This window comes from Accipiter gentilis, chromosome Z (genome assembly GCF_929443795.1).
Source record: "Accipiter gentilis chromosome Z, bAccGen1.1, whole genome shotgun sequence".
Classification (NCBI taxonomy): Eukaryota; Metazoa; Chordata; class Aves; order Accipitriformes; family Accipitridae; genus Astur; species Astur gentilis.
The window spans coordinates 86357014-86379652 of NC_064919.1; the positions used below are offsets into that span (position 1 = coordinate 86357014).

A 22639-nucleotide genomic window follows, 5' to 3' on the forward strand; every position below is an offset into this window, starting at 1 on the left:
CAGACCAAGTGATTACTGTAATTGCTCCAGGATTTAAACCATAAATGTAGACATACAGCTTTTAATTCTGGTTAATTTTTCCCCTAATTTCTAAGCAGTTAGGTTTTAAAGTATAGCATTCTTACAGGGTTGGGGGGGGTGGGGAGTTCTTCCCTTCGAGTTATAAAAACCACACAAAGTCCTCAAACAAATTCCACAGAGTTGCCTAATTTCTACAAGTTGCCAGGATCAAAAACAGTGGCAAACCAAGCAAGACCTTCAGATGTTCAGCAAAGCTTTCAAAACTCAAGTCATTCTTTTTCCCACCAAAACAAAGTTTAATGCTTAAAAACTAACTACAGCCCACTCCCCTGTATTCATACAACAAGAATACAGAATTGAATTTTGCCATCCTCAGGATGAGGCAACATCTGCAACATTTTAGTTCACACAATCGAAACACCTAGTGAGAAGGAACTACAGCAGAATATCACCCCAACACACACACCCACACCCACCAGTGAAATGGTGTTCTTACACTCAAGAGAAGTAATACTACTGCTACATCCCAAGGATGGATTCATAGACAGGGTATAGCGGTGGGATGCAAAAAATAGCAGCCCATTTCCAGGTACCTGGGGCAAAGCTTAGCAGTGGCTTTCTTTCCTTAACTTGGGCAGGAAAGAAAAGTGAGAGATGTGGAAAAAGTCATCTGCCTATTTTTTTGTGCTGTGAAGACAGGAGATACATTATAACAACACTCTGGCAGAAAATGCCAGAGTCAAGATTCATAAGGTGGCACAAAAGAAATGCTACAACCAGCTATGGTATTGAGTTTGCTCTATAATCCTTGTGAAGATGATATTTGGTTAATGAATTAATATAAGAATGGAAACCTAACACTAAAACATCCGTCCTTTCATTAATCCACAGAGCGGCACTGGTAGTATTCAAACTGTTTTTCAGCACAAGCAACAAGAGCAAGCACTGACAGAGTGAAGCTCCTTCACTGCACTGATCACAAATAAAAGTTCTAATTCTCTCTGAAAACCATGACCCAAGGAATACAGACTGCCTTATTGCCAAATCTTGGGGGGGGGGGGGGGGGGGGGGGGGGGAGAGAACGTTTAATTTTAACAAAGTACCTATGGGAGGATCCAGGAGAAAACAACCTTTCAGAAAAGAAAAGGAAGAGATCCCACACATTCTCCACTCTGCAATTTTGTCTACTGAGAACTGGGAAAATAAAAATTACACTTTTTCAGAATGGAAAAGAAGCTCCTGAAAGACAGTGCTTCCTAGAACATGTAAAAACAGAAGAGAGATTCATTTGGGATGGAGGAGTAAAACACCCTCTGGTCTATGAGAACCATTAGTACATTCTCAACAAGAAAAAGATTATCAGTTTCTAGCAATAAACAAGCAGCAAGGTAAGTAAACTCTTCCTGCTGCTTGATGGCACTGCTGAGCATCACTAGGAGAAACCCAGGCAGCCCAGTAACATCCAGTAAGCCCTGCCATGGAGAAGACACCACTTTAGAAGACGTTCACATGCACACAGCAACAAACACCATCTTCAGGCCACGGATCTTTAGTATTACAATCACAGTGACCTGGGTGAGTTTGTACATGTAATTATATATTTCAACTGGCACTACCTGAACTAAACCATCTGGTTTTGGGAAAGTAGTACATATCCCAGTCGTATTTACCAGTTTACAATTTTCTGAAGCATCAGCAAAAGGTATCACCTGGTGTGGGGATTCAAACAGGTTGTGAGCACAGTGGGGAAACACTAAGGATTCAAAGAAAAGTATACTTAACCACACAGACTTGACTGGATCATTTAGATCCAAGCAAACATGTGAGGTGCAGGATTGCTTCCCACACATTTTAGGAGAAAGTTTCAGGCTTCACAAGAATTCCTGCCTCATCCTGTGACCTGGTGGCCAGCATTTTTAAAGTCCTTTATAAAAGCAAGAAATTAATCTTACTTGGTTTTTTATGTACAGGGTAGGCCCACAGACTTCAGCAAAATTAAAATTAACAGTAATAGTGAAATTTGCTTCCTGATAGCACAGACTTCTTTAAAGAAAATGGTTTTATCTTGTTTTATTTTAAAGGTACCGAAACAGGAGAGGTTTTACAGTGGCAGTGATTATTGTCTTGTAACACCTCAACACAGCAAGCATATTTTGCATACAAATTGTCACTACAAATACACAGGAAGTGTCTGTGTCACACCAGGTATCACACATCAGCGATGGAAGTAAGAAGTAATCAAGGGTAATTAGCTTCTGTAGGAAAGACAACAGCACAACCACTACACCCCTATGTCACATAAGGACACTGTACTAGGAAGAGGAGGGAAAAAAAAAAATCAAAATTTAGTTCAAACTTGCAAGCTCAAATACTGCCTCTCTGATACTGGAGGTCACCTCCTTTTCCTGATACAAAAGTTCAATCCCTCAAACCTGTACTAACATAAAAAAATGCCATTTGGGAATTCGATGCACACACACTCACTAAAACACATGGGAATACTAACAAGCCAAAATTGCCTCTTCTTATTTCACAACAAAGAGTGAAAATTATGAGTTATCTATCATATGTATAGGCAGTGATTACTGACCAAGTAAAACAAAATATTGAAACAGTATTTAGACAATAAAAATTCGTTTTGTCTTGCTGAAATTGCTCTTCCATCATTTCATAATTGATATTATGTCAAGTTTTTTTATGTTGTTGGGATTTAATCACTTTGTAGTTACTGATCATAGTACAAGGAGTTTCTTCATAGGCGAGTTAGTTTTCTGTAAGAAAGTATCTTTTCACTAGAGGTAGGGAAGAATGGTAAATTAAGCAGACTATTGCTCAAAAAGATTTCATAGTTTTCATTTACTGCAGATTTTCATATCTGGCTTCATACTACCAGAAAGACGGATTCTATGGTCAGCTACTTTGGCATATATTGTAAAAAAACATTATTTCCAAAAAGGGGGGGGGGGGGGGGGGGGAAGTAGTTTAAAAAGAAAACCAAACATTGTAGTTATTTTAGAGTGGTTGAATTCAGCTGCCTTACTTTAAATTTGCTAACAATCAGTCCCACAGACTTCAGCAAAACCATAATTAATAAAAGACAGAGAAAGTCGTTTCCTGACACCAGTCATATTTGAAGAACATGGGTTTATCTGCTTTTAGAGGCATCACAATCTAAGAGGTTTCAAAGTGGCAGTGACTACTGTTAAAATATCTGAACATGGCAAGAGAAAGTATCCTGCATACAAACTGTAACTATAAACACACCCATACTGTGACACCTACCCTCATCATAATAAGGCCCAAACCATAGCAGACAACTACCCCCTCTAAAAGAGGGGAAGAAAGAAAAAAAAAAAAGGGAGCAGCTTTCCTGACAGTTTTTTTCCTCTAAGTAAAGCTTTTTTCCTTGCCATTGAATACAAAACAGAATAATCAGCCCATTCAGTAAATTCATACTGTGGGAATGCTGACTTTAATGGACTAGTTGGAGGAAAGACGTCAAAGAATAAAAAGCTGCATATAATTTATTGTACCAATTTAAAAAGTGTACCATATTAAGGCAACATAAAAGTTGCTCATTTTTATGTCTTTCCATTAAAGGCTCATGCTCACTATTCTTGAACCAGCCACTCATTAAAAACTCTGGGGAAGGAACAAAGCAGAACAGTAAATATTAAGCACATGATTTTCAGCAAGTTCTGTGTTAGTTAACTCTGCTTTAAGTTTTCCATCAGGAAAGAATCGTAACTAATACCCACCACTAAGGAAGAGGTTGCATTCTTGGTAGCAACTCATAGGAGAGCCAGACAAACACAAAGGTCTGCCTAAACTGAGAGCCAAGACTCCAAAGTAAACCTTACAGCTCTTGCTCATAACAATAACTAAAAAAGTCATCCAGAAAAGCCGTATTTTTTTTTCCAATATCCAAACATTATTCAGATTGATAAGTCGGCCCCTTTAAACATAGGAAGTGGCAGATTTAAGACGTTTTACACAATTTTAATTCAGCTCCTGTGAGTCCATTCTATGCAACAAATAAGGATCTGTGAAGAAAAAAGAGAATACGCAGGAGTGTGAATTTAGACTACCAAGAACTTCCTAGCGGCTGAAACTAGGAATTTCTCGGCAGACACTTCTGTAGCCCAGGGGGATTTTATCTGCCTAGCATCCATGACCTGCTTTACAGAAGAGCAGCTTTTCCTTTTACTATCACTTAGGCATACATCACTTATCTCCTAGCACTCCTAAATTGTGCAAGGCCCCAGTGGCTTTACCTGCCAAGTACCCAAGACTTGCTCTCGCTGTTACTATCACTCATGCCAGGGGAGTCACAGGCAATGGGCAGGGATTCACCATCAGCTCATTTCTCATTACTGACAGCTGATTCATAATCAGGGTTTGTGAATGCACAGACCAGAATTACTCACATTTCATATCCCCTCTTAATACTCACTTAGCTATTAAGAAAATCAACATTATGACAGGAAGAACAAACAGCCCAGAAAAGCACAATATTACACTCCCAGCAGCCAGCTCTGCTTTGACCACACACTTTCACATTCATTTCTGGATAGCACATCAGATTTAAGCAATGCCACCTTTTAGCCCAACAGCCTGCTGTGCCCCAAAAATCAATCCCTCATTGTGCCAGAATTGTTCTGTGGTGCCATGCTATCAATCACTTGAGAGAATTAACTTGGCTGAAAAAATAAACACTTCTTTTTGCCATGTTGTTTTTCAGACAGATTAGTTCCTGATTAAACCCACAGCAAACCCAAATAAACACTGGAAGGGATAGTGAAAGGGCATGAGTATCTTGCATCAGTATTGCTGACAGAGACACAGCAACGTTGCAGTCAGTAACACTGGTATTTGGCAAACTTTATTCCCCCCTGCAAACTACCTTGTGTTCTTCACAGAAATAGATGAAAAAGTTAACTGGACTGAAAAAATAAACCCAGTAAAGACATGGCTGAGTAAATAAGCAATGCTAAAGAAATATACACAGAACCACACAAAAAGAGATTAACATGTACAATCAGGTAGTAGTGGGGAGAGAAAGCAAAAGAGAGAACCGGGAAGATGAGAAATTGATGAATGGAGAAAGAGATCAACCAAACTGAAATGAGAACGGGAGAAAAGCAAAACAATGACAAAGAAAGAAATGAGTACAAAGTGCTGAGAAAAGCAAAGCATAAGAAAATGATGACAAAGAGAAAAGCAAACAAAGCAATACCATTAAAAAAAATCAGATACGGTATCACACCTTCATCTTTCTCAGATTAGGAAGCCAGTAATTCACCAACTCTGAAGCCAAGGCCCTGAGCTTCTCATTTGGGGGATTAAAAGACTATTGTTCCTCAGAAGATCCAACTCTGTTTGGCAGCCTAAAAGATCTCCCTTTGGCAGCTGCGATCAGCAGTACCTGGACTAATCTGGAACAGCTTCTGTAAGGCAAAGCACTATTCACATAATTGTCACTAGAGAGAAAGCATGCACAGAAAAGTTTTAAGAACCCCACAAACGTTACTTACACATACAGATTCAAATTTCCCTTAAAAGTATCAAAAGTACCCTTTGCCTTCCTTGCAGATACTGGTTCCTTGCTATGGACAAGGTTTCATGACGACAAGGTGAATGTCAGGCATCTGTCGCTGAAAGGAGGCAACCCACCCCAGCCCCACCACCTCCCACGTGTCGTTGGTTTTTGGTTGGGGTTTTTTTGTTGTTGGTTGGATGGGTAGGTGCTTTTCCTACTACCATGCATTTTCCTACTACCTTCTCCTTTTATGTTTTTCTCCTCCTCCTTCCCTACAGTACTGCTGTATGTAGAACAGAACTATGTCCAAAGCAGCACCTAGAGAATACAACCCTCTTCTCCCTGGGGATCACATCAGTCCCATCTTTGCAAAAATCTAAGGAAGTGGGACAGATCTTTTACTCTAGAGTATCATCAATTACCCCCACAAAAAACAACACACACACCATTTATATGGCTCCCAATAACACTTCCAAACAGTCACTAATTTTGCAACAGACAATTGGAAAAAAGAATAATTTGAAAAGACAAGAAAACTTTAAAATTCTGTCCTGTTTGACAGGTGAAAACTGGCTCCTTTCCACAACAGTCAGAAATTAGCATCTTGCTCCTGTCAAAATTATTACCCACACTCAAGCCTCATTAAAACAAAACAGAGTTAACCTGATATTTCGCAAGCTTTCAATCTCAGAAATGAACATTGACCTCTATTGTTCTGTTCCTGCAGGCAAGGTTATCTGATTTAGACAATGGCTGAGGGTGCTGTGCAGCCAACATCATCTGACATCATTTGTCAAATGGTTTTCAGGTAGATGCAACTTAATGGGAAATTTCTGTTTCCTTCCAATTATTAAGCTGCACAAAAGATGCCGCTAAAAATATTTCTCTTCTAGCTGCCAGGCAAGAGCACCATCTGGTGTTCAGCTAATTAAACTTTCAACCTGCTTTTGGATCAGTTTTTTTGTTTGCTTGGTTTTTTAATTATGTTTCTTATTTGTTTTTTTTGTTTGGTTGGTGGTTTTGTTTTTGGTTGTTTTTTTTGGTTTTTTTGGTTTTTTTTTTAAGAAAACTTACTCTGCACTGGATCTGACTCCATGAAATAGGCACAAAAAGCTGCAAAGCAAATTATTAAAAACTACTTTGGTGGGGGAGGGAGGAGCAGTATAGAACAACTGAAAGAGATTGCTGGGATTTTATATATAACTATTTCCCACTTAAAAAAAAACAACAAAACAAACAATGCAGTATTATATGACAACTTAGAATACTGTCCATCTCGTTAGTCACGGGTAGACTGTAAACAACTCTTGCATCTTCAGGGATCTTAGAGAAAACATGCCTGCTCCCTCACCTACTGCCAATTACGTACCACTCTTTACAAGCTTTACAACCCTTCACAACACTGTACCTTCTTGCTACACTCTAGCTATCCTCTCCGTGCAGAAGCCAAAATCCTTCCTCCTCCTCACTCTTTACAAAAATAATGCTAGAAAATGTCTCCCAGCTCTCTGCCTTAAACATTTTCCTTCCAGTTGTCTGAACTTTCACTTACTCACAGGCACTCTAGTATGAGACAGATTATGTACCAGATCTGCTCCTAATTGTTATGAAAATAAACATGTCTCTTTGCCTTTCAGAATCTATTGTGCACAAGACACAGCAGAGAGGTAAATCATGTAACAAGTAAACTATATCTCACTAGAAATTGTATTCCATTCTTCATTCAATCACTAATTTATATTCAAGGTTCCAGAGCTCAGAGTAGTCATAAATCTGAACTATTTTTTCACCTTCTGAAAAAAAACCAAACCTTTTGACTACCATTCATTGGGAGGAGCTCTATTTTAACAACAAAAAAAATAAAATTGAAAGATAACAATAAAATTAATTGGCCACAACAGCTCTCAAACACATTTCCAATTTAATAAAGATTAGAAGTGTTCCCAATTTTAGCAGTAACACATTGTGGCCTATTTAAACCTGTTACACAAGTGTTTAGATGTAGTCTGTTATGACCCTTTATGAAAAAGCTAGGTCCTTTGCAAGGAAATACTGCTGATAATAAAGGGGGTAAATAAGACATTCACCTGACAAAAAAGTATCGGGTCACACTGTAAACTGTATAAACAGTTTAAGTAACACTTAAAAGTATTAAGTAATACCAGATTGTTCTTGTAAGACTGATAATCCACACACCAGCCAATGAATTTAGCAATGGACTTGGGTTAGCAGAAGTCACAAGGACTTAGGTTCTGTACTCCTGGAGATGTGCTACGGATCCTCTCCAAAATATTAATTCTGTTTATGTCTACACCTCTTGCTAGAGTGAAAAGACATGCAAAACTTTAATTTTAGACATTTAGAAAATATTTTTATGGAGACATCGTGCCAAGTCCCTTTTTAAAATGTAAAAGGGGGGTTGAGCACCAGACTAAGAAACAGAACTGCTAATCTACAATTAAGTCATGGAAGATGTATAATTCACTGTAAGTTGAGAGGAAACATGGAGTCTTCAGAGACACCAGAGGCTTTCTCAAAGAAAAAAAAAAACAGCACCCCAAAACAACCACCAAAAAAACCCAACCAAATGAAAAAAAGAAAAGCTCCCTCCCAACACTACAGACACTCCTTCTGATCTTTCCCAGCTACCAGGAGAATGAATAGCAATTACACCTATTATGAAGAAGAAAGGAACCCACAGGAATGGAAGAGGTGGTGGAAAGAGCTTCCAAAATTAGAAACAACAGTCCATTTTACATAGGCATTTATTCCTCTGCTACCTAAACCAGGAATAATTAATATAACTACTCATTTTGCTTTTAGACTTGTCACTTCCATAAACATATTGGTCAAAGTTTAGTTCCCTCTTACCTGTTTGTTGGAGTGGTAAAGCTAAAAGACAGCAGCTGGTTCCAGAATGGATCATTCTCGGAGATGGGCTCTGCTCCCGATAATTTTTTTAAGTACTCATTTTCTGGAAGCTCACTGATGCTGCTGCTATTTGCTCCCATCTTCTTTATCTGGCAAATCCCTTTCTAAATTTTCATTTCTTCAAGGAAGAAAAAAAAAAAAGAGAGAGGAGAGAAACATTTAAAGTTTTTTGTACAAATAAGGAATATACAGACCCTAAATTAGCTATCGGTAAAGCTTTAGTTCACTACCTTGAACAATTACTGAAATGTAGAAAACAGGCACATAGGAAGACATTAAAAAAAAAAAATCTTTCTTTCAACAAACTTAAGACAATAACATCTTCATTGAAGGAAGTTAAAATTACTGTGCTATATACCTCAGTCATCATCTCACTTGGATTTTCATAAGTTACACTCAGCAAGAACACAGTGTCACAGTTGGATCAATATCAAGGCTGCTACCAGTGGGGAAAACTGCAAGTAACTCACGGTTTAAACAGGGATGTCAAACTGACAAGCTATTCAGAGATATATTTTCCAACTGAAGATAGAAAATTACTCCCATTGTCAAGAAAGTAAGTCCATCACGCTGCTAATTCCTGCATGCCATCAATGATCTACACCTTGAAAGCTCCCACCTTGCCAGAGTAAGCACAGGTGTTACCATGCTGCACAGTTACGCTGAATCAAATGACAAAAGGTACTACTGACCATACATGAACCTCCTGATCTTTGTAAAATAATGGGTTGGTTCCAAACAACTGCTTCAAGGGGGGAAAAGCTAAAAAATGAACACATTGGAAATACAACCGCTTTTTGAAGCAACACCGCAGAAGTTGGTAGAGATGCACTCCAAAACCTCTTTTCGTGACTAGCCGTGTTGTACTTGATCAGTGCGTAGAATGAGATTTCAATTCTCCAATGCTGGTTATCAGCACTTGTCACCTTTATAAACAATTTAAAGGAAAATCCACGATGATGCTATTAACTACGTGCTAGGGATGCTCCTAAGCATCTTACATCTTTCCAGGACATCAGCTTCAATAATCTTCTATCTTTTGAGAAGAAATAACTGTGACTAATAGCTTTAAAAGTTTATATTTAAAAAAACCATGCCCACTACGATAAAAGTGCTGTGCAATGTATTGCCGTGTAACCTAAATACTCAATCCTGAGCTGTCATAAGACATAAGAACAGGGACAGCTATACTAGAAGATGTAAGCTACTATCCAGCAGCAACTCTTCCCTTGGTCTCAAGAAAGATACAGGATCTGTTTCAAGAATCACTCCAGTACCAATTCTCTTAGACTCATCATCTTTGCAGAAGCAGCTACTTCCAGAAAAGACCATTCTAGTAGCAGTTAATATTAATAAAGAACAGTATAAAAATGAGGAAAACTTACTAAAAAGAAACCAAGAGATTCAACGAAAAGCTGCAATGTTTGCAGCCATCACGGAGGCTATCTGAAGAACTTATATTTGAGATTTAGAGCGAATGCACGGTAACCAAATATTTCACGAACAACAAAATGCCAGCACAGATGGAGAGTAGAATATAGGATACTATTAAGTCATAAAGACATCTTTAAAAGCTGAGATCCTAGAAAAATGAGGGAAATGTTCATTATTTTCTAAATTTTGTTTGTAGGGGACACTATAGGCTGGGAAAATACCAGTCCACACTCATTCCCTCCTTTCTAGTACTCCATCCTCCACCATCACTATTAGATGGTGTAGGAGACAGAATACAGCGAGATGAAACTTTACACTGACTCAGTACATCTGCTCTTACAACAACTCTACCGCTGTAACGCTGCCGTCAGGCACCCAGGGAGATCTATTTTTATGAGGCAGTTTGGTTTCTACCACCTCCCTTGACATCTGACCAAAGGGGAGGGAGATATAAAAACCTTATAACCTCAAGTATGTCTCATTTAGCAAAAAGCTCCGAAGACACTGTCTGCAGCATTTGCAGAAGGCATTTTTGTCATGGGGACTACCTGCAGGAAAAGAATTTAAAAGTGGCCTAGGAGTGAAAGAGGAAGTTTGTGCCAGGGAATTCTGTGGAGAAGCATTAAAGGATTATAAAATGTAATTTAAGAGGGCTTCCAGAACTTTGGTGGAATGTTTACTCACAGAACAGAACAAATGCATCTTACTTGAATACAAATTTTGCCGCTTCAAAGAAAAAAGCCCAAGACTCAGTATACACTACCTTTGAAATAAAGCCAATGAATACTAAAGCTAGAGAATAAAGTAGAAGAGAAACCATTTTGCATAATATATGAGAACACTGGATCATAGCTTTGAAGGAGAAGAATCAAGGTTCAGCTTGTACATGGACATCTCAGCTCTGCAGCCCAACTACTGCAAAAGCCAAAAACAATGTTCTTGGCCCTGGACCTATGTTTTGGCTCAAGTCCCTTCCTTGCACCTTTAAACGACTTAAAGGTCATACATTTAAACCTTTATTTCTTGGAGTACAGACAGCTTAAGTCCGTGTGTGCCTCAAGTTCCCGTCCTCTGCTCGTGCTTTCCAGCTCACGTAAGGAGCAGCTCATTTGCTCCAAGATGAACACCCAAGGGAGAAGATAAACAAGAGGCAGCTGGAGCCCTGCCTTCAAATTCCTCCACCTTAACCTATAATTCTTGAGTTGCCCATGGCAGCACTCTGATCGTGCCCTAAATCCTTAGCCCATCCTCCCATGGTAAGTAACTCCGTTTTGTTCTCTATTTCACAAGCTATTCTCACAGCTTGCTGCAGCTCTCAAAGCCCCCCAGTTTAACCCATTTTCCCAACAATACAAGAGTGATGTGAACAGGTTGCAAGCTAGACCTTGGAAAGAGTCTGCATACTTTCCAGATTTCCTGCAGTAACCCAGTAGATTAAATTCCATTAAAACAAATCCTCCAAAATAAACAGCGCTTAAAAGTAAGTTTTAGCAAAATATTTATTGTCTATTTTCAGAGTCAGTGTCAAATACACATTGCCCAAGAACATGCCCAGTTCTGTGGCCAAAGCCATACTCTGAAGCAACAGGTTGAGTTGCTGGCTAGAACACCTTGCGAGCTCTCCCTGTGTCCTAGCGCCTGGCTGGCTCCTTCCAAACTGCAGAGAGCATTTTTCTATTCCAACAGCACTTTCTCAAAGTGACAGAAAAATAAGGCACTAGCCAATTGTTTTTCTTCCTCTAAATAAAATAAACATCAAGCCATTGAGATCTGTCAGACAAATCCAGTTGCTAGCTTGAGCTCCAAATAGTTGTAGAGCTAGTTAGTAGGTTTGTAGACTTTGCGAGCTTTGCCTTCCACTAATTTGTCAGCCAACAAATCTTAGAGCAATCAAATAAACATGCAGATTTTTCTCTCTCTGTTATATCCCAGGAAGTTGGGGGGGGGGGGGGGGGGGAGGGGGTGGGGGGGGGGGGGTGTTTGTCTAAGAACATTATATTCACTATACTCCTCTAAAGTCAAAATCTCAGCAAGTTCTACTGATACTTACTGTAGATGACCATACTTAGAAACAACATACAAAGGGTGTCACAAAGCTAACTCCTTCCGTCAGGAACTTATGCTATCTCAAAACCTGATGAAGTGCTCTGCGATGACTTTACAATGCAGTCTGAGCACCTTTAGCTCCTACAACCTTAACAGCCGTAGGCCCAGCTTTAAATAAGACAGACATTTCTGAGGAACTCCAGCCATCAGGTTACAAAAGAAACTGGTCTTTCCTTTGGAGTTCATGAATATCCTACAGGACAAATGCCTAAAAATAATTAAAAATTGAAAAAACCAAACCAAACCAAAAAAAAACAAAAAAACCCCAACAACATTTACTTTCCTGGAATTTTAACAACAACTTAGACGGTTACATGCTACCCATGACCTCCCAACACATTTCCAAGACAGATGCTATTAAATAATACTAAATTAAATTCCAGTCACCACCTTAAATCATTTTCAAAAATGCTATTAAATAGCAGACATGTTTCTTTTAGAAACAGCTGCCTTTAGCTGAAAATATCACTCAAATAAAACATGTAACCACTTAAATTTGAAAATTGCTTTTGATTAAGAGGCACTACTGTTGTGCCTCTAACACTGTATGCTGGTTAAGGCAGTAGAGGCTCAAGTCTTCAAACAACATAAAAGGTTGGTCAGTATTGGGAACACAACTACCACAGTATTTTTTAAATAGCATCTAATTCTCACTTAACCATGATTCTCCCTAAACTTGACTTTCATAACAGCCCCCACTGCACAGAATTGCTGCTCCAGGGGATCCCAATGTCACTTCTGAACACAAGGTTAAACAGATTCTGCTTCCTCACATGCTGAAGTGGGATAGCCACAATAAACACCAAGTAATACGAAGTACCCTTTGACTCCAGAATAGTCAATCCTATCCCCAGCAGTAAATTACCAATGAAATCTAAAAATGTTTTTCTTGAAACACACTAAATAAATGCATGGTTCATTAAAAAAAAAAGTTGTCTTCTCTTGAAAAGCAATTAATCTAATTATTTGCTCAAAAAAATACAGACACAGTTTATTAGCAAGTCACTAGTACGGTATTATTACCTCTACCAACAACAACTCTTTCTTTCTAAGCAAGCTGGGAACACCCCCAAAGAATCATAGCCTCGTCTACAATTGCCATGCTTTATTAAACCCAACATCTGTTTAGTTCCAGAACTTGGCTCCACAATGCAGAAGCAGACGCTTCAGAGTGGACACAAAGGAGTTTGTTTTGCACATCAGGACTCATTCTAATCTCAAATAGCTAGGGGTAGATATAAATCCCAAGTTTACTGTCCCTTCTAAGAGACTTTAATTATTAACAACGTTTACAAGAATATCATTTTTCCTCTTCAAGATAAAAGCAATTCAGCAATACATATAGACTGTGTCTGAGTTCACTTTAAGTGTAACTCAAGCTACAGTATGTGTACTGTTGAACTTGGAAAAAAACAACTTGTCACTGTCTCTAAGCCTTCTGTTTAAATAATTTTAGACACGTAATTATAGCTCCATTAAGTATTAAATCTCCTACTGGTCTCACAACTTAATTGCCAATGCTGACATTTTGCTAATCCATCCAGTACAGCCAGCTCCCCCTTCCAAAACTATCCTTGCCATGATTGTCTGGCTGAGTCTGCAGACAACCCATGTAATATAGATTATATATACTTTTTTTTTTTTAAATAAGTACTTTAACGTGCCAGAATTTGAGACAGTCATGCAGATAATTTTAGGATGCCATTTGAGATATGGTGTCTAGGTTGGGTCTTTAACACAACCATATGAAAATAAATTAAGTGATGCTATTACACATTTGAAAAGCTAGCAAAATTTCATTCCCATATATAAAAGCACTTTGGTTACCATTATAGTTTGTGCTTTATGAACTAAAACAAATGGACATTGTTTTCCTTTCAAGCAAAGTAGCTAATATCACTGTAACAATGAGAACGTATGAGATGTAATACTGCTTATTCAAGTATTAGCAAAGCTGCTGCACTGAGGTTTTTGGCTGATTCCTATCTGCATCCAAGAACTGTGTGTTTCAGACCATCTTTCACCCATAAGACATTAAAACGTCCCACAAAATCCTAACATAAAACTTACCACACAGTTAGGGTGTTAGGGTTACATATGTAATTCTCCACCAACAGAAGATATATTAACAGTAGGTATTGTTCAGCTCCAATATTTGTATTTTACTGTCCACACAACATATTTGAATTCTGTCTACATACGCACATTACAACAGTACTTATATCTAAGGATCAAATGCTTTGTGGACTAAGTAAAATACACAACACATACCTACAAAACTTACGAACATATATCACATCCACAGATAAAGAACGGTCTGAAAAAAAAAAGAAGTTACATCTTGCAGATATATATTCATGTGCAAGAGGATCAGAGTTAGTGGTCTAAAGCACGCCCGAGTTAGCGGTCTAAGGGAGCTGCCCAGCCCTCAAGTTTGTTCATGGGAAATATTTGTTTAATGTGTTTCATCCTGCTTTCTTAGGGCAGGGAAAGCTGCAGTAAACCACAAGCCCTGCTTCTTCTGCCATCTTATTAAGATCCTCAATTTTCTGCACCCAGCAAATCAGCTTTTGCAACTCACTAGCCTATTTCTGTCACAGTCTCAATGCTCTGTCCTAGCTTATTCCCCAATACCAGGTTTCACTCCTATTAAAATATCCCTATCTTCCATGCAACACACAAAATATCTCATCTCTAGGCCCACAGAGGGAGGTAGCCAAACCAAAGACAGGAGATCAAATAGGTCCCAGTTGATCTGATCAAGCACTTGCATGTACTACTTTAATCCTTGCCTCTCTGCACTTCGGCTTCACTAAGCCTGTACCACGTTTCATCACATTCCAAAGACTGCAAAATCTTCATGACATAAGAGATGTTATTTCTGTCTATCAGTAAACAACCACATAGCACTTTGGAACACGAAAGAAATGTTCTAAATAAAAACATACACCTAAAGAAACAATGTCACCTGGTTCCCCAGTGCATCTAAAAATCAGAATCTCTGTACTGATTAACTTTAATCGCTGCTAGAAATACCTATGGTGTCTACACAGAACAATTTTCCAAGAGGAAAGTCAATTGGGTACCCCACATACCCAAAGGTACCAGAAAAGGACTAACACATCTTAACTGTAGAAATGAACACTGATGCTGTAAAAATAAAAAAGATTTGATTTCAGGAGCTAAACCACAGTTTCTCTTATCTACATATCCTCTAGTTGCTTTCTGCCCCCTTCCAGAAAAGAAGTCAACAAACAGTAAGTAGTCCTTGTAATACAAATCATAGTTAACTCTTCGAAGCATGCACTTACATATTTGAAAAGCAAAGTGGCAAAGCTCCCTTAGTAAGGATGGCTTTGCAGCTTTCCTGGCATATTAAGTGTTCATTCAAGTGCACTGCTTGGGGAATTGTTTTGGGTAAGTTTTGGTGCTGTTAGTGAGGCTGAAAAAACACCAAGAAATGTGACATGATACTTCTTCAAAGATAAAAAGCAGTTATTCCGATATTTCACTCATACCAAGAGATCACTCGTTAGACTTCACGTATACTCCAAAGTGAGGTACAAAAGCGTAAGAATTTTGGGTTTACTAATTAAATTAGTAAAATTTTGCTAAACAAAGCTAATGATGCAGAAATATACAGCAATAAGAACTCATGCCTGTAAAAGGAATCTTTGGGAAGAAATAAAAATCTTTACAATCCTCAGAATTTTGGCATTTTCAAACATAGAAAAGCACTGAAATAATCTTTGGTTTGTTTTAAAGCATGTTAACAAGTCAACATATTTCAGCTATAACTTAATGCCTGGCAATCATCAAATGCAATCAAACCACTACAAAGAATTCACCTTCTCTTATACACTAGTCACAACCAAGCTGCAGGGGAGATTTCAGAACAGAATAAAAGCAACCTTCACGACTACAAATTAAAAATGTTTCCTACTGTTTTTAAGTTAATGAGTTAGGCAGGAAAGACTGTTTCTGCTCATTTTACTTTTCACTGTACAGATTTGTACTTTTCCTCCCCTTTTCTACTGCACATTTGGCAACCACTCCTTTCTCCAATTCCCTTTACCCACGCCTCTTACTTTTCCACACTGAAAGTGTTCAGACACATACAAGCACCAAAACAAACCAGGGGAAAAAAAAGGTTTTGTGCAAAGTAGGGGGGGGACAGGCAAGCTGGTTTGTGAAAGACAGAATATGTGAGCTCTTTTAGAGAACCTGACTGTCCATAAAGGTGTCTATCTTTGCAACCTGGGGGCAAATACCATCTTGCATAGCTTTCCAGGTATCAGTCAAATTCTCTAGTTCTCCTCTACCCACTATTTTTCAGACTCTACCAAGTTTGATGGCTTATGTCCAGGGTCATGAAAGTCTCCACTATATCTACAATCCTTTAATGTATTTTTGCAGCAGCATAGCACACTAACCATTTGCCAGGTACCAAAATATGTCTCCTTAAAGCTCAATACCTTACAACAGATGTACTTCTGGAGAGCAGTAAGAAACGCAGCACAATTATGAAGTGGTCCACGCAGGGCTTAAGTACAAGAAAAAAATAAAGAAAACCCCATCTTAAGGTCTTTAGGTAGCTCTCAACATAATTTATCTGACTTGTCCACTACTCTGCTGGATAAACAAACACAGCATCTTTTTTGGTCGTCCTGGCCAGTAACTTGTTCTAGGGCCTTCCTCTTCCGTAGTAAAAGCCTGAACAAAGCAGCACTGCAGTGACATTAGTATGGTCCTTACAGGGTCCACTGAAGCCTAAAGAGTCTTGCACGCAGCAGAAGTGATTAATCTTGATAGGTTTACTGCAGGCAAAGTAGGCCCTCACAGGGAAGGCAAAGAGCAGCTAAAAAAACTAGCAATGATACTGTGTTTTCTGCTCCAGTTCCTTTTCCACATGCATTTTATGTGGGAGTCAGTCGTCAATAAAAGCCTAATTCTGAAGAACACAATCTGCTCACTTCGTGTCCCACCTACAGGACAGTTGTTCTGCTCACAACCAAAGAAGGGATTTTTCAAGACCTTCTTGGTTAGGGAGCGTATTTCAAGCAGAAGAAATCAGACGTGAGCGAGCCCAGACATTGTGGCCATTCACCAAACTGCTCAACAAGACATGCTGTAAATCACCTTTGTCTTTGCCAGTTCACCCTACGGTAATCCTACAGTTTGCTGATTTTTAGTTAGTGTTCTGAATAGGAAGTGAAAGATGAAAACCTAAATTCTATAAATGACACTGAGATCTATGGCTTATGTATTTTCTCAGTGCCATCTCAGGAACCTAAAACACATTTTCTTTCATTCTTTATAGTAATGTATAATCACTAACCAACAGGTTACTGTTGTGGTGAACAAATCTACTAATTTTGATCACAAAGGAGATGCCTGTTTACGAATCTCCAAATAGCTTATTTCAGATGAACCACTAGTCACCTTCACTGGTCACCTTCAAAGCCTTGTCCTGAACTGGAACTACTGACTCATGGCGGCGGCGGGGGGGGGGGAGACGGGGGGGGGGGGACGATGGACGATGGGAGACACCTTGCTTAAACTGCCTTTCTCTGAAGTTATACAAGATCCAAAAAAGCTTGATGTAAAAATGCCATTCCTTCTTACTCTTCTAGCCTTTTGCCTAAGAACAAACACATCTGATACACAGCGCTCTAAAGAATATGAAAATGTTACATTATGGCACCGGACACCAATAAGCAAATATATGCTTGTGATAAATTATAATCTTGTTTTGAAGACCTAAACCTCAAAACTACCATATTTCCATCCACCATGTATCAGCCCTTACATTAGCACATACCAATTAAGCGGGGTAAGAAACCCATTAAGTGACATGACTAATTTATATTAAGCTTATTTGTCCTCCCTCCCTTCAGTCCCAATGTTTTGTCAAAGTCAAGACAGCAGGTACATATTAAACCTCTCGAAGGAGCTTTTGCTGACAGGATGTGAATCCCACAGATACCTTTCTGTTAAGAAGTTGATGTCACTTCAGATAACTTTCATTTCACTTTTACAGGTAAATAAGCATTTCTAGCATTTAAGCACTTCTTTGTCTAGTTTACACACGCAACAAAACCTGTCTCTAGTTCATTACTATCAGTTCCACGAGACCCATTAGGGACTCCTTAATTCCGTTCATTTTTAATGCTGCTAATTACACTACCACACTAAAACACAATACTTGTGGCCAAATCTCCCTGAAGGTTCAAAACCCTCTAAAATTTGTTATGAATTAACAAAATTTAAAGCTACAGAAACTATAAAGATAATTTTCTGACCTCCTACGTAATTCCAGTCCTAACATTTTATTAAACAATTACTGCACCAAGCCTACCAATTTGAGAGTAGAGAGCAATTTGAGAGTAGAATGACAGCATCAGTTTTAGAAATACATCCTATCGTAGAGGAAAGAGAGGTAGTGTGGGGGCAATTAAAAAAAAAATTACCTCTATCCTTACTCTTATATTATTAGGTCCCAAGTAGAAGTCAGAACTCGAACACAGTGAGTGTGTTTTCTGGAATAGATACAGAAATAATTTCTTTAATCTGATTAGCAAAACACCATTAGAAGGGAGGAAGGCTATGCACCTTGTATTTCTGTGTAAAAGGCTCAACTCTTCTCCACCTGTTAAATAACTATTAGAGGTATATAACATATTTTTCAAAATTTCCAAGAAGTGAAAATTCAAACACTAATTCTGCTCTTTGCAGTGGGCAGATATTTATTTAAAGGTTTTGTTTGCCCTCAGCAGTAAGATTCCTACTGCTTGCAGGACAGCTGTACTGGAACTATAAAACAAGAAGAACAAATTGAACTTTAAACAAGAATATCAATGGAATTTGGAGCTTAAAAAAAAAGACTAATCAAGAATATGCACATCCCATACTGAGACCTGACTTCACAGCTCAAGAATATACTGCATATCAGTACCAATATTACTGGTTTGACCCCATCTTCTTCCAGTGGCCAAAAAGATACTTTTATTACCACAAATACAGCAATGGTTTTCCAAAGCACAATTTTACACAAACTACCTGATAATCTATGGTGGATTACAGTGTTAGAATTTTTGTTTGATATGAAAATGGTTCATGATTATTCATGAATTTGTCCCTTTTTTTTTTTATATACTTCGTATACCTACCTAAAAATCAATTTATAGTCATTCACTCAGCTACTACCATAATTAAAATGGGCAGCTGGGTTCAATATGACACAAGTCATGCTAAACCTAGAACAATTTAATAATCTAAGTAGCTACTAGCTTGGTACAGTTATGCCTTTATGGAAGGGATGTTAAGATTACAGTTACACATATTTAAGATTTTCTCCCTATTTCAGTCTCAGACACAAATTAAACTTGTCTAATGGCCAAAGTGATGTTTCAAAAAGTAAACTTCAACTACCTTTTAAGCTTCAGAAAGATACTTCAATGTCCATTAAAAGGTCTGCATTTTTTTTAAATATTGGTACATTTTGCTATATTTCAAAGGCTATACAATTACTTTGGCATCTGCACTCTTCCCACAATTGGGCATTATGCGTATTTTTACAACAGAGCTATTTGTTCCTGCTTTAAACGTTTCCCACAGCTAGAAATCTATCTACAGCATAAAAAATGCTCGCTGTACAGAAGGCCAAATCTGGTTTGTACGTACACCTAATTTTATATTATACTACACATGATGATTTATATCGTCTCTCTCCAGGGTCTACTGCAAATGACATTACACTTGCCAAAGTATGCAATTACTATAAGGTGCAATAGGCTTCCCACTCTAGAGAATAGGCTTTGAAGAAATATCATTATCATCCTTAACCATCCACTTTGACAAGAGTTCATCAGCCACCAGACATGATTTCTTACTTTTAATATCTTCTGTCAGTCATCAGCATGTTAAACACATCCCAGGATCTTCCTATTCATCTGACAAAATCACTGGAAGCACCAGAGCCATTTAAGTTTAGCATTAATTTGCTATAAATACTTTTCTACTGAATTTATCACAACATATTAAGCATTAGAAGCTGTGCTAGTAAAACATCAGCACAGGACTGGAAGAAAAGGAGCTGGTGGTTGCTTCAGCCAGGTGAGAGTGCTGAGCAGGGTCCAACATCTCCAGGGCCATCCACAGGCTTCTCCTGATGCAGCAGAAACATGAAAAGAGAACACAGCCCAGGGAAAGAGCAGAATGAGGCCTGCCTGAGCTCTGGGCAATCTAAGGAGCAATGACGATTTTTAAGTCACCCCAATTGGAGCAACTTCAACAGTTTTTACTTGGGAATTGACAAAATGGGGGATTACACAACCCAGCAGCCTGCATTAGGAAACTGGACCCAACCACCCGGGAGCTTCTTTCCACTCCCCTGCACTGAAAAAGTGCTCAGTGCAGGAAATATTAATAATCTACTTACTTCGACAAATACATCAAATGATTGTAACTGCAGCCCAGCATGTTATCCCTCGGTACAAGCAATGAAAGAAATCAGATTACAGACTCACAAACTCACTACAGTCAGCACAAAAGATTAAAAAAAAAAAAAAGATAAACAATGCTTTGCATGAAAACACACAAGACAAAACCTGACATCAGTTAAGGTCAGATAGAAATTCTCTCCTAAATCAAAATATTTCCCGCCCTTGCTAAGTATTATCCTTCAGAAGTATGAAAACAAACTGGCAAGAGTGACCAGGAAGCCGAGTGGGACTCAGCAGACCCATTATACTGCAAAAGCAGTCACCGACCACCATAAAAACCCTCCGGTTCACAAAAGCAGAACAGAAAATTTGCCGGTTTAGAGTCTTTTGATTAAAAATAAGTGTCGTTAAGGGACAGAACAAGAAATACAGGTTATGAACCTCTCTTATTCTGGCTTTGACCGCGTAGGAAGGGACAGCAGGCACAACTCCGTGTCCCTGGGGACCCTGACGGGGAGTACCTGGAGGGGGACCGCGGCCCGCCCTGCTCCCCGGCCCGGGCGGGGGCACAACGGCTGCCGGTGCCCCGGGAGCTGCCCCGGGAACTCTCCGCAGCGACGGTGCTGAGAGAATCACGGCACAAACGCGGCCCTCTATCGCGATACGGGGCCGAGCAACGACGGACGTCGGGACAAGGGGACAACCGGGTCGTTTAGGGGCGTGCGGCAGCTCCCCGCTCTCCCGCCCTCTTCGGGAGCCAGCACTGAAGGCGAACGGCTCAGACCCGCTGGGGTCCCAACCCACCACCGGCCGCTGCCCGAACCCCTCGGCCGCCCCGCCAACCTCCCCCACAGCGACGGGGCTGGCCCGCAGGTACGGCCGAGGCCCCGCTTACCCCGTCAGCGGCGCCCGCCCGCTACGCACCGCAACGCTGGAAGGCAGGAGGCGGCCGGTACCGCGGGCCCCGGCAGTTGGCGGGGCCGCCCGTCCCGTCCCGTCCCGTCCCGTCCCGTCCCGTCCCGTCCCGTCCCCCTCACCTCCACAGCCGCCGCCACCGCCGCCGGTTACCCTCACCCACCCGCGCGCCGCGGGGGCGCTGCCCAACGGCCCCCGCCCGGCGCATGCGCGCACCCGCCGCTGCCTCCAGCCTCCAGCCTTCCACGTCGCCAACGCGCCCCCACTACGCATGCGCAAAGGCCGGGGAGGGTTAAAAGGCGGGAAGACGCCGCGGGGCATGCTGGGAAGTGTAGTCCGGTGAGGGGAGGTCAAGGGGCTTGTCGTCATCCTCCGGGTGAGGGTTTTCTACGGCAAGAGGCTTCTCTCGATAAGCCGCCGGCTGGTCGGGGGCACGGGCTGACTGCCAGGGGCTCCTCTGCTCTGCGGTCCGCCTTTTCGGTCAGTGGGATGTGAGGTAACTCAAGAAAGGGGGAATGGAGGGAGGGAGGATTTACCAGGCACAGGCCCTGCCCTCGCATTGCTTTAAATCATTGCTTGTGCCTCCCGTAACTGCCATCTGTGAGGTGTTTTTTGTGCCAACGGTAGCTGGTTCTGTGAGTACCCAATGGTTCCTTCAAAAGGGGAACCCTTCCGAAGCATCTGACACTGTTACGCACAACATCCTTGTCTCTCAGTTGGAAACACATGGATTTGACAGATGGACCACTCGGTGGATAAGGAATTGGCTGGATGGTCACACCCAAAGAGCTGCAGTCGATGGCTCGATGTCCAAGTGGAGACGGGTGACGAGTGGTGTTCCTCAGGGGTCAGTATTGGGACCGACACTGTTTAACATCTTTGTTGGCAACACAGACAGTGGAATTGAGCGCACCCTCAGCAAGTTTGCCAATGACATCAAGCTGTGTGGTGTGGTCAGCATGCTGGAGGGAAGGGATGCCGTCCAGAGGGACCTTGACAGGCCCTCGTGAAGTTGCGCAAGGCCAAGTACAAGGTCCTGCACATGGGTTGGAGCCATCCCAAGCACAAATACAGGCTAGGTGGCAAATGGATTGAGAGCAGCCCAGCAGAGAAGGACTTGGGGTGTTGGTTGACAAGAAGCTCAACATGACCTGGCGATGTGTGTTTGCAGCCCACAGAGCCAACCATATCCTGGGCTGCATCACAAGAAGTGTGACCAGCAGGTCGAGGGAGGGGATTCTCCACCTCT

The 22639-nt window shown here is 40.4% G+C and overlaps 1 protein-coding gene across 6 annotated transcripts in view; it reads right to left on the bottom strand.

Moving 5' to 3' along the window:
- The window catches only part of DYM (dymeclin), a 218582-nt gene extending 196990 nt beyond the window's left edge, over positions 1–21592 (bottom strand). For 2 of the 6 annotated variants that reach the window (XM_049794453.1, XM_049794458.1), the window contains exons 1-2: positions 21371–21490; positions 8432–8609 (exon numbers count right to left, since the gene is read on the bottom strand). In XM_049794453.1, coding sequence (XP_049650410.1) covers positions 8432–8571 — 140 coding nt within the window. In that variant the 5' untranslated portion in view covers positions 8572–8609; positions 21371–21490. Of the gene's footprint in view, positions 1–3779; positions 4065–8431; positions 8610–14302; positions 14326–21370; positions 21491–21512 lie in introns of those variants that run through there. The other 4 variants (XM_049794455.1, XM_049794454.1, XM_049794456.1 and 1 more) reach the window with 4 other exon arrangements.
- Between the last annotated feature and the right edge of the window lie 1047 nt (positions 21593–22639).